Source organism: Physcomitrium patens, chromosome 14 (genome assembly GCF_059467195.1).
Source record: "Physcomitrium patens ecotype Gransden chromosome 14, ASM5946719v1, whole genome shotgun sequence".
In the NCBI taxonomy this organism is placed as follows: Eukaryota; Viridiplantae; Streptophyta; class Bryopsida; order Funariales; family Funariaceae; genus Physcomitrium; species Physcomitrium patens.
This window is the reverse complement of record NC_143423.1, coordinates 12,752,732-12,763,648: the sequence shown is the minus strand read 5'-3', so window position 1 is coordinate 12,763,648 and position 10,917 is coordinate 12,752,732. Positions and strand designations below refer to the sequence as shown.

Below are 10,917 nucleotides of genomic sequence, written 5' to 3'. Positions count from 1 at the left end.
GAATGCAGTAATCTGAACTTCTTCTACTTTGGTTAAACATTAACCATGGACTATGATTGCCACTGATCACCCTTGGAGCCTTAATTTAACCTGCAGCAAGCCACCACAAACAACCTAGAATCACTATCCACTGCCTTAACTTGCTTTCGAAAGGGATTCGATGATTATTGAGGCAGTTGCAGTGATTCGAGGGAGTTTGTCAGACAATTGCTGAGGATGCTCTTGGGGTGTGATGACGATACAATTTTGGTGGCGCATCGAGGATGATAATCTATTTCTTAATATGAATCTCGCATTCTGGAACCAGCATCCACTTTCAAATCTAGTAGCGAGGGAAAAGAGCTTGAAAGTCATTACCATACATAGGACGGAGGGAACTGGTTCTCGATATTGGCGAGAACCAGACGCGGAGAATCGACCAGTATAAGAACCATCGAATACGGTGAATCTAATACCACGGATTCGAGGAAGAATGTGGTGGGGTATCGATGATTAGTAAACGAGTCGCTGGTCGATGTGAGGAATCGTTCCCCACCAAGCGGCAACGTGGAAGATACTAGCATAATTAGTAATTTTCGTGTCAGTTTAGCGACCGTTTGGTTGTGCGATTTCGTAGGATGTGGAACCGTTGGTCCACGGGGGAGCAGATAGCTGTGCAGCCAAGGCCGACTACGAACTACTAGGCTCTGACACTCTTGCAGTCTGCGCCCCCGCAACAAAAAGGACTCGCCTCCATCCCCCTGTCCGGTATCGTTAGTTTCTCTCGAACAGCTTCAGTATTTTCGTTTCCCGTCTCAGCGACGATGAGTTGGCGTGCAGCTTCGGCAGTTCACGTAAGCGTTTCGCCCTCCTCTCCCACTTTGGACTGGGTGGCGATGACTGTTGGGACTCTTCAAAAGCAACAGACCGCTAGGACATGAATCTCACGGGTCGCACCATGAGCAACAACAGCAGCAGCAGGAGGAGGAGAAGCAGGGGTTGAGTAGGGGATAGCATTGTTTCGGGATATTGTTTTCATACGGCAAACCGCAATGAATTGTGCTATTGGGAGCAGGTAGAGGTGCTTGTGTCGCAGGCACGGGATATTTCAGCGGGTGGGATACGTCACATTGTGCGGCAAGGGTGCGGGAAGGCATGTAGCACGGAGTAGATGTGCCTGCTCAGCTTGATAATACCACTAGATAAACATCCTCAGACGTTGTTTTTTTTTTTGTGCAGATGGAGCGTGCTCTTCTGGAGCGCTGCCCTAACAATTTGCTCAGAAGACGTGCAGCAGAGAATTACAAGGTGATTTTTGAACCTCTGGACTGTGGACGTAGTTTTTGGATTGATTGCGATTATGCTAGTGATTGGCATGCTGCCTTCAACTGAGAAAGTGAAGCATCGTAAACTATGTAGCTTTTGACTGTGCATGGTGTGTGTCACCCTCAGGTGCAGCCGAAGAATGTGTCGGAGCTTGCGCTTGTGAACTTTGGTCGGCGGCCAATTTCCACCTCAGCGGCACACATCTCGAGGGCGGCGTATTGCCCCCCTACGTACACCAGCCTGGCGGAGATAATCCCCACTCCAGGCTCTTCCATGGTGGAGAGGATTGACTCGCCCCGAACGCCCATGCGAAACCGTCTGGTAGAGAAAGCAGCCCGCGCATACCTACTCCACACTGACTCATTGGACAAGCGCCATCGGGAGAGCACCCCTTGGACACAGTCTTTCTCCCGTTTCCTCCCCCGCCTCTCTACCTTAACGTCTGTGGCAACGTCCCTTGCTCTTAATCCTTTCAATGTCTTCAATTCTGCCTTTCAAGTCTTCCGGTTCTACGTCACAGGCGTCCGTGCTCTGCAACCACAGCTCTCAGCATCTGTTTCCCGCTCCGTCTGTCGCTCCGCCTCCACGCATGTCCGGAGAACATCCTACGCACGCGAGCTTAAAATGTTGTAACAACCAGGCACCTTCCTTAAACTTCACCAATTTGATAAGCTGCTGTTGTGTCGCGATACCTTTTGATTTTCTGGAAGGATATCAAGCTTCGGTTGATGCAGAGGAGCAAGTAGACTCCTCCAAGCGGATTGCGCATCACAGATGATCAACCGCCTCTGAAGCCAGGTTTCATCTTAATTTTCTGGTCGGAAAGGGTATGGATATTGCGAAGTAAATTAATTTGCAAGTGGGAATTGAACCAGTAGATTGTAATTTACGGTAGTCTTTGTAGAGAGCTTGAGAATTCTGGACATGGCCCTGGAGAAAGAAACAGTTGTCTTTAGGGTAATTAGGTTCCATAGAAGACTCTGAAGGGTCGGATTTAAATAATTTGTGAGTTTTGATTAATTTTTCGGCGTTTCCTGCGATTGTGACTTGATTAGTGTAAGGGATATTAAACATGTCCACTCGATCCAGTACTGCTCCAAAGCACAGGCGCAGGAAACGGCGTCGTCCTGATTTATGGGTGAAATTGACATAGAAGAACTTCAGCTCTGTCACAGAATGTCAGTATCAGTGTTATCAGATTCTTCTTACAAAAGTGAACCTTGGCAGGGAACTTGTCATGCACATTGTAATTTCGTCATGGATAACATCACGGTTACTAGAGAAGGATTGGAGTAAATCGGTGTAGTTGAGAGCATTATCGGACCCAATGAATCCTTCGTTTAGAATCATTTGATGAGCAGTGTATGTTCTGTGCTTCGGTCTTCTGTAGAAACGGGAAGATTTTCCTGTCAGAAGATGCAATGGCTGTGTGTTTTTCTGCATTGTTGTTCTAGCTACGCGGATATTGTGGGTTGTGTATGTTGTCGTGACAGGTCATAAGCGTCGGAGGTAGCGGAGGTGAATCAGAATCGTAGTGGCGTTCGGACGTGTGTAGTTTATCCACTTCCTGCGGGGTCAGCACCAATCCGACAGAGCGTAGTGTGATTGAGGCACCGTAGGAGTGAACTGGAGCAAGAGTCTGTCTTTGCGCGTGGACTCAACTGCTGTCCTCTCCCATATCTCGCTTCTTCCCGTGACTGAACTTCCTTGGATGTATCGCTTTCTGCCTTATCATCACATCTTTAGAAATCTTCCGTCCCACGAGACGGCATCTGCCGTTTACCTTCGGAGCTTCTACGACCAGCGTCTTCATCTCCTTGGCCGTGGGATTTCGCACCTTCTGCACTCTCGCCGCGGGTTCGGCCTCATCTACGAAACCGGGCTTTTAGAGAAGCTTTTAAAGAAGCTTTTAGAGAAGCTTCTCTAAATTGTTAGTCTATCAGAAACGGTTTACTTATTCGCGGCACACTGACTCACATCCAGTGTCCAAGCCCCGCGCCGCTGTAACGTTAACACAGGAACCAAATCCATTGCCACCCATAGTTGCATTCTTTTTCCACATCTTCGCCTCTCTCTCTCTGGTGTCCGCTGCAAATTGGTTTCCGACTCAGCCCGCTGTCCACCGAGTCAGTTGGGTTGAAGAAGATAATCTTCTGGTCTGTAGTGCATTCTCTACGCTTTGGCTTGTAAACGTAGCGCACAAAGTTATAAAACCTGATTGGACCGTTGCGCACCTTCCTACATGACTCAAAACCGCAGAACCTACGAGACTCAATGCATCTATTCCACCGAGTTGTCTGCGTTGACTTTCACCCCGTTGACTTCGAGTGTACATGGTCAACGCGGTGGTTCGTTGGTGCATTGTCAATGCCTGTCGTGAGCTTGGATTCATTTGGATATGCTAAAATGAAGAGAAATGTGTATGTATGTATATATGTATGTATATAAATATAAATAATAAGAGGTTTCAATCATGATCTTTATGGATGAAATTTCACATGTGATGCAAGTTCAAAGTATCATGTGATATTTCAAAATATCACTTGATATCTCACCAAATCACCCACCTCATGAAATATCAAAAGAGTTGCAAGTCAAATATTGAAAACTGCATCAAGTTATACAGACCAGTCAGTGATATAATTTTATTTTATTTTATTTTAAAAGAGCAACTACTAATAATCCAAAAACACCAGTGTTCCAAAATTGACCTGAACATTCTTAAAATTCCAGCGATAGAACAAAGCACTGAAAGTGAAGACGACGAAGCAGGAACACAAATATTCCACGACAAAAAATTAGAGTGGCGTCGAAATTAGTGTGGAAGGCAAGGATCGAAGAAAGAGAGCATGGAATACAATTCAAATTTTCAGTTGGTGTTGAGCGCGGCAGCGAAGGAGGGGGAGGGAGGCAAATCGGAGACGACGATGGCGATGGCGATGGCGGACTTGCAACGGAGCTCCTGCCGACGACCCTCGTACTGCTTCACGCCGTCGGCATCTCAGGACGGCAGAGCTTCGCGTCGCATTGAAGCTGTAGCACGGAAATGCCATTTTCTTTTATTGATATTCATAGTGTTGTTATTGAGGGAGTAGGGTGCCAGATTGGGCATGTCGCGCGGGGGGGCTTTACTTAGTCCCTCGCTATCGTCGGACTCTGTTTATCTTTGCTTCTAGGCTAGGTCGCTCCTCAATCTTCTGACGTCTTCGCCATGCTACTTCTGTTGCTGCTTCTCGTTCCTTTCGCTGCCTGCGAGCTTATCTTCCAAGAGCGTTTCGACTGTACGATCCTGTCACAACTCTGGTTTTTTCCTCTATCTTCCGATTGTTTTGTTACGCACTCGGTTGGTGTCATTGCGACATTGCGTGACGAGTTTGTGCCGATTGTGATTGCCTTTGTAACGTTTGAAGTTTGTAGTAGTTTGTTCATGGTTTGAGGTTTTTTTGGAGTTGATCGTATGGCCGTATGGTTCGTTACGTGGAATCTGGTTTTGGAATAGGTATTAGTTTTAATGTTGTGAGGGATGGGAGGTTTGTGCGCTTTGTGCCGGCTACTGGTACTTGACCACGGCGTTGTTTCTGGTACTGGAAATTAGGCAATGTGAAAGAATTTGATTATTAGACTGACGCAAAATCTGCTTTCGAATTCTTTCAGCTTCAGCTCCAGTGATTTCTATGGTGATATTAGTATTGATAAGAAAATCCTGCATTATGTATCATGCGGGCAGGGACATTGGTGTATTTGTATTTGTATTTTAAGTTAATGTTCTTGACAAGTTTTGAGGTTCCTTCCTCAAGCTCCTTTTTTTATCTTCCGATAGGTGAAGCATGTCCACGCTCTGTCGTATTTTAAAATGAACATGTTAATGACATCAAAGGGGACATTTGCATTGTACTTTTGACGCTTGTCTAACTGGTCGAATTTGAAGTGTCTTCTGTAAATCCTGGCACTGGGAATATCAGGTACTGATAAAGATGAACTAGCAAGTAACCATGCGTATCTCCTTAAAATCTGTAGTCAATTTTTTTAGCAGATAATTAGCTTAAGTTTCGTGACAATGGGCTTTGTTTGTAACACTGTGATATGGAAAGTGAACGCTCGCAATTTACCACATCAGAGTTGAACTAACCATTTTCTGTAGATATTCGTTGATTGTAAAGATGGTTGGGAGAGCCGCTGGGTTCAGTCGGATTGGAAGAGAAGCGAAGGCCTCAATGGGAACTTTGTGCATACTGCTGGCAAGTGGTATGGAGATGAAAACGACAAAGGTTTGTGCTGATCAAACCGTGCGTAATCCACCCTGAATAGACCAATATTTTGTAAGTGATAATGTACGATGTCCTTCCGTTAGTTTCTTTCAACTAACTGATTTCTAGTGGCCGTCGATAGTCCAGGGATACTGCACTTATTCCCTACGGGCTAGTTATTGCTCTATCTCAGTTGCAGTTCCTGGCTGACTTTTGACAGGAATTCAAACAGTACCAGACTCACGTTATTATGCTATCTCTGCAAAAATTTCTGAGTTTAATAACAAGGGCAGGACCCTTGTACTCCAGTACCAAGTCAAACATGAACAGAATATCGAATGCGGGGGTGGCTACGTGAAACTAATGAGTGGTCAGGTGGATCAAAAGACTTTTGGTGGTGATACCCCGTACAGGTAAGTTTATATCTTCAGCTGCGTTGACTTGATCCTTCAACTTCCTTTTTACAAACTTAAGGTTTGGTAAGTTACGCATACTCGATTCAGTACTGGATAGCACAAAGCTGGGGTTACAGATCGATGGTCGAGATGCTATTCAGATATGTTGTGTTGTATTTTCTTGGCTTTTAAGGTTATAAGTGGTTGCTTAAGTCAGTATCCTACGCGAAAATCGTCTTTGTGCCAGCCTCTTTGGGGTTTGGAGACACGGGCTTAGTTCAATCATTACAATTTTTTAATAACTCAAATCCTATAATTATGTCATTGCTTAGCGTTCTTATAAGCTTGAGTGCCGGAAGCACGAGAAGTATGTTACGGTCTTAGAGTGGAACTGAATATGTGCAGTATTATGTTTGGACCTGATATTTGTGGCTCCCAAACCAAAAAAGTCCATGCGATTATCTGGTACAAGGGGAAGAATCATCCAATCAAGAAGACAGTGGAGTGTGAGACTGATAAGCTCTCCCACGTTTACACGTTTATCGTCAAACCAGATGCCACTTACAGTATTTTGGTAGATAACGAAGAAAAGGAATCTGGCAGCTTGTACAAAGATTGGGACTTGTTGCCACCCCGGAAAATCAAGGGCCCCACTGCCAAGAAGGTATTTATTTTTATTTTTATTTTTATTTTTTTATTATAACCTATTGGATTTGTTGTTTTGACAGCTCCTGCTCACAATGAATGTGATGCAAGCTTCTTGTGATTGTACTATCTATTTTAGCATTATGGTTGAAACTCAGATTTTGTAACGTTCTGCCTTGTTGTGTTGTGCTTGTTCTACGTGTTGGTTATTTACTACATTGTCTCAGCCGGAAGATTGGCATGATGAATTCATTCCAGATCAAGTGGACAAAAAACCTGAGGTTTGAGGCTGTTTCTTTTCAAATCTTCATCGAGAACCTACTGTAATCATTTTCATGCATGTCATGATGCGCTGTTATTTTCTCATGACACGACGATACAATCGTATGTGTGATGTGTTGCTTTCTATGAAGGCTCAGTTTGTCGCTGTGAACTTGCTCCTTTTGATGTAGGAGTATGACTCAATATCTAAGGAAATCCTAGACCAAGATGCTAAGAAGGTGTGTGAATTTTTGTACTTAACCTGTCTCTAGATATGGTGATAATTAGGGGAGGGTTAGCAATGTGTGCTGCGAAAAGAATAAAGAAGGCAATCCTACTGCAAGTCAATTAAGACTAAGTCATAGCTGAATGACTATATATTCTTTACATACATGTGACAATATGTAATTTCTGAGTTGAGAAACCTTTCTACACGCATGTAAGTTTTGGTATGCTTATTACTTTTATAACCCGCTCTCTCTATATTTTAGTTGGTTGCGCAGCTGGTCTCTGAAGAGTGTCTCGTTTGTATCTGTTACCCGCAAGTAACTATGAAACTTGAATGTTTGTTGCAGCCTGAAGATTGGGATGATGAAATTGATGGAGAATGGAAAGCTCCATTGATATCAAACCCAGACTACGAACGGCCATGGACCCAAAAGGTGAGTATCTGGCTTGTTGCATGTCTTTGTACATCTTGGTAGATTGTTTACATGGTGTTGAAAGTGCAGAATTGGAAATGAATGGATGAGGGGATCAGATGGTCTCACGTTTATCTAGAGCAGTTGGGGTTAAAGGAAGTATGCTGTCCGACTACAGTAGCTTGGATTTATCCGTGGCATTGTCGAGATGCACTGAATGAAGAAATGATCATTGTTATTGCATTGAACACCACGTAAAGGTCTTTATTCGCGAGCACTATGGTTTTTATTAGCAAGTTTCTGCATTGTGCTATATTTGATGAAATCTTAGAGGTAATGAGTTTGACTCTGCAGAAAATTAAGAACCCTGATTACAAAGGCAAATGGAAGATTCCTCTCATCGATAACCCAGGTAAACCACTGCATGTTTCGCAGTTAATTTGCCTACGCATCCTTAGTAACTTTTCTCGATTTTGCGTAAACCTGAGAATTAACTGTTGATGCGACGTAACAGAATTTGAAGAGGATCCTGACGTGTACGTTTTGCCTCCGTTGAAGTTTTTCGGCATTGAACTATGGCAGGTGTGGAAGGTTTTATTTGAGTGCAGCTCTACAGTTATTCAAAGCTTGAATCCATTATCATGAGCTATAAAACCAGCTGGAATTGAAGAACTGTAGGGCTGACCTTTAGAGATTTGCTCACCAGGTGAAGGCAGGGTCAATTTTCGATAATATTTTAGTTACAGACGATCCTGCGTATGCCAAGCAGTTTGCTCAGGAGACCTGGGGAAAAATTAAGGAAGTAAGATCTTTTGCCTATATAATTACATACATGATCGTTAGGTCTTTCATATTTACAAAAGTGTTTACTCCAAAACCTGCATTAAGACTCCACTTCTGATCTGCCAATACTTCGTAATATGAATAGGGCGAGAAGGAATTGTTTGAAGAGATCGAGAACAAGGAACGCCAAGAAGAGAAGGTAAGTTCTTTTCACATGTCATCTTGGGGCCTTCTGCCTACTGGCTGCTGTCATCTTGTAAATGCTCATTCAGGGCTCTGGCATGGTAATTGGCTTCTATGTAATATATACGAGACTCCTGATGATGTCCTGTACTGAGGTTTGGTATGTAGGGTTATGGCGTAGATTTTTGTGGTCAGGAAATCGGTAATTATCTACTTGAATGTTAAGTTGGCGAGCATTGGAGTCATACTAAGTTATTTTGAGGCCCTTGTCGTGAAACAGAACTGGGGCACTACACAGTAAACGTAAAAATTGATAATTGAACGTGAAATGTGGTCTGTTTAGAGACAAGCTGAAGCCAATCGCGCTAGCATGGATCACGGGAGGCGGTTCAGAGACCGCAATTTTGATAAAGGTGCTGAATACCGAAAAAGACGTGAGAGAGCGCGCTTGAATAAACGGAGAAGGCCAACTCATTCCGAGGTATGTTGTGGTTGTAACGTCAGTCCTGAAGCCATTCTGCCTTTAGGGAGTCCTAAATTTCGTCCGTTTTGATAGATGTCTTATCTACTGATATTTTCTGTGTAATTTACTTTCAGATTGACGATAGTGATCCAACTGAAGAGAAGGACTTTCATGACGACGATGACGGTGATGTGAGGAATTTTGTTTTGTGATTTCCACCCTTTGTTATTTAGCATGTCTGTGGAGAGGTGATCTTGAACCTCAAATTTTGAATCAGTTTGCAATCTCTGATTTGCCGCACATTTGTTTGAAAACCACCAAAGGTTTCAATTATCAAAATGTCGCTCCTCCCCTTCGAAACATTGCCGTCGGATTCTCTTGGTCGGATGGATTAAATTTACCCTCTAACGCTATACTGTGTCTTACAATTGCTTTGTGTGGCTTTTTGTAGGATCACGATGAACTTTGATCCCTCTGCTGGTACACGAATGGTTAAACGAGCAATTATGGAGAAGCGCTGAGCTAAACCACTGAGATGAAGATCCGACCTTCAGTACAAGTAGCTGTATCGATGCATCCTATTCGACGATCGCAATGTGATTCTTTCCTAGCCAAACCATATGTCCCTGCTAATTAGATCACTTGACTCCTGTTGTGCGTTACACACCAACATGCTCACATGCTATGAATGCTGACGTTTCTTATTTTGCTGGCGGAGGTATCGCTCTTAGTACTGTTAAATATAAATCTTGAACATACTCTCTTCTGCTTTGCTTCATTCTTACTGCAGATTAGTTGCCTTTTTCGCCCAGATTACATTTGTTTTACTTCACAACATCACTTAGAATTTTTCTATAGCCTAACTCATCTGGTGAACTTACATAAGGATATGTAAGGTTAAACTATGATGGTTTTCAGAGTAGGGCTTCTCGTCTTCAAAAGAAGACAGAAAGAATGCTCTTGGCTGTAGTTGGATTTTCAGCCTCGTACTCACTCCGTGCCAACATGTTTGTTCATGAGGTGAGTTGCTCAGGCAAAACCTCATTATCCTTTCCAGTGCCTTTGAAACTCACTACTAACAATGCTGTTTGAACAGAACTCTCATGATTCTCTTGCTGATTCTCTAGTGATTCTCTAATGATTCCTTGCAAAATTTTGCTTTCGTTAGTGGATTTCATTTAAAAAAATTAACATTCTTAAAAAACATAAAAAAAATACAATGAAAAGAAAATTATATTAATTATTAAGGCCTTTATAAAGCAATTATGGAAGTTAATGAAGGTATACAACTTTATTCCAGACAGAATTTTGTATTAGCATGCTACAAATAATTTCACAAAGAGCAAAATATATCTTCAATGTTGACTGATAAGGATGGAATCAAAAGAATGATTTTCAAATTGTCCATTAGCTTTGTCTCCAAGGATTGATAATATTACAATGTAAAAAGAACCTCAGGGCATGTATGATATTGCCTTGGAACAATGCTGCTTTTGCTATGAAAGGTCTATGGATAGGGCAGCATCTTTGTCTCCATTTCCCTCCTTAAATTAGTAAGGCTTTGGTATTACAATACAACAGGCATGACTACTAGACTTCCTACAATGAGGACAAATTCAATCTTGTGAAAGAAGAATTAAAAGAGATAGCATCAAACATGCCATATGTTGTCTACAACTGCATTGATCTCACTAAAGTAATGTACAGCACTTTTCTACTCACCACATTTAAAACAAGGAAGACCAATTGGCTCAACTACCAAATTAGGATGTATAGAATCATCAATAGGAAGTCGATAAGGACCATAATTCTTGGAATACTTTCAATGTCTTTTTTCATCCTTATCTTCCAATAACAAAATACTACTAGACAATACATCCTTTATATAGAGAATTGAGCATCTTGTCTTAATGTCAAGTGTTGTAGTCACCTCATGTTATAAATATACATAATTTCTTTTGGAGAATCTTTATAACTGATGTAGATAAGATCCA

At 42.5% G+C, this 10,917-nt stretch overlaps 2 protein-coding genes across 2 annotated transcripts; both read left to right on the top strand.

Moving 5' to 3' along the window:
- Positions 1–693: 693 nt before the first annotated feature.
- Positions 694–3,364, top strand: LOC112291265 (uncharacterized). The gene is made up of 3 exons (XM_024538426.3): positions 694–833; positions 1,219–1,287; positions 1,432–3,364. The coding sequence occupies exons 1-3, from the start codon at positions 804–806 to the stop codon at positions 1,936–1,938; spliced, it is 606 nt and encodes a 201-aa protein (XP_024394194.1). The 5' UTR covers positions 694–803; the 3' UTR covers positions 1,939–3,364.
- An 860-nt stretch (positions 3,365–4,224) lies between these two features.
- LOC112291264 (calreticulin) lies at positions 4,225–10,021 on the top strand. The gene is made up of 14 exons (XM_024538425.3): positions 4,225–4,586; positions 5,466–5,573; positions 5,773–5,965; positions 6,353–6,611; positions 6,820–6,873; positions 7,045–7,092; positions 7,429–7,515; positions 7,849–7,906; positions 8,009–8,076; positions 8,201–8,296; positions 8,423–8,476; positions 8,804–8,941; positions 9,058–9,114; positions 9,375–10,021. The coding sequence occupies exons 1-14, from the start codon at positions 4,517–4,519 to the stop codon at positions 9,390–9,392; spliced, it is 1,308 nt and encodes a 435-aa protein (XP_024394193.1). The 5' UTR covers positions 4,225–4,516; the 3' UTR covers positions 9,393–10,021.
- The last annotated feature ends 896 nt before the right edge of the window (positions 10,022–10,917 follow it).

Coding starts and splice junctions, on each gene's coding strand:
- LOC112291265 (XM_024538426.3), top strand. CDS start 804: ATGAGTTGGCGTGCAGCTTCGGCAGTTCAC. Junction 834..1,218: donor GTGCAGCTTCGGCAGTTCAC/GTAAGCGTTTCG, acceptor TTTTTTGTGCAG/ATGGAGCGTGCTCTTCTGGA. Junction 1,288..1,431: donor GTGCAGCAGAGAATTACAAG/GTGATTTTTGAA, acceptor TGTCACCCTCAG/GTGCAGCCGAAGAATGTGTC.
- LOC112291264 (XM_024538425.3), top strand. CDS start 4,517: ATGCTACTTCTGTTGCTGCTTCTCGTTCCTTTCGCTGCCTGCGAGCTT. Junction 4,587..5,465: donor CTTCCAAGAGCGTTTCGACT/GTACGATCCTGT, acceptor TTGATTGTAAAG/ATGGTTGGGAGAGCCGCTGG. Junction 7,907..8,008: donor TCCTCTCATCGATAACCCAG/GTAAACCACTGC, acceptor GCGACGTAACAG/AATTTGAAGAGGATCCTGAC.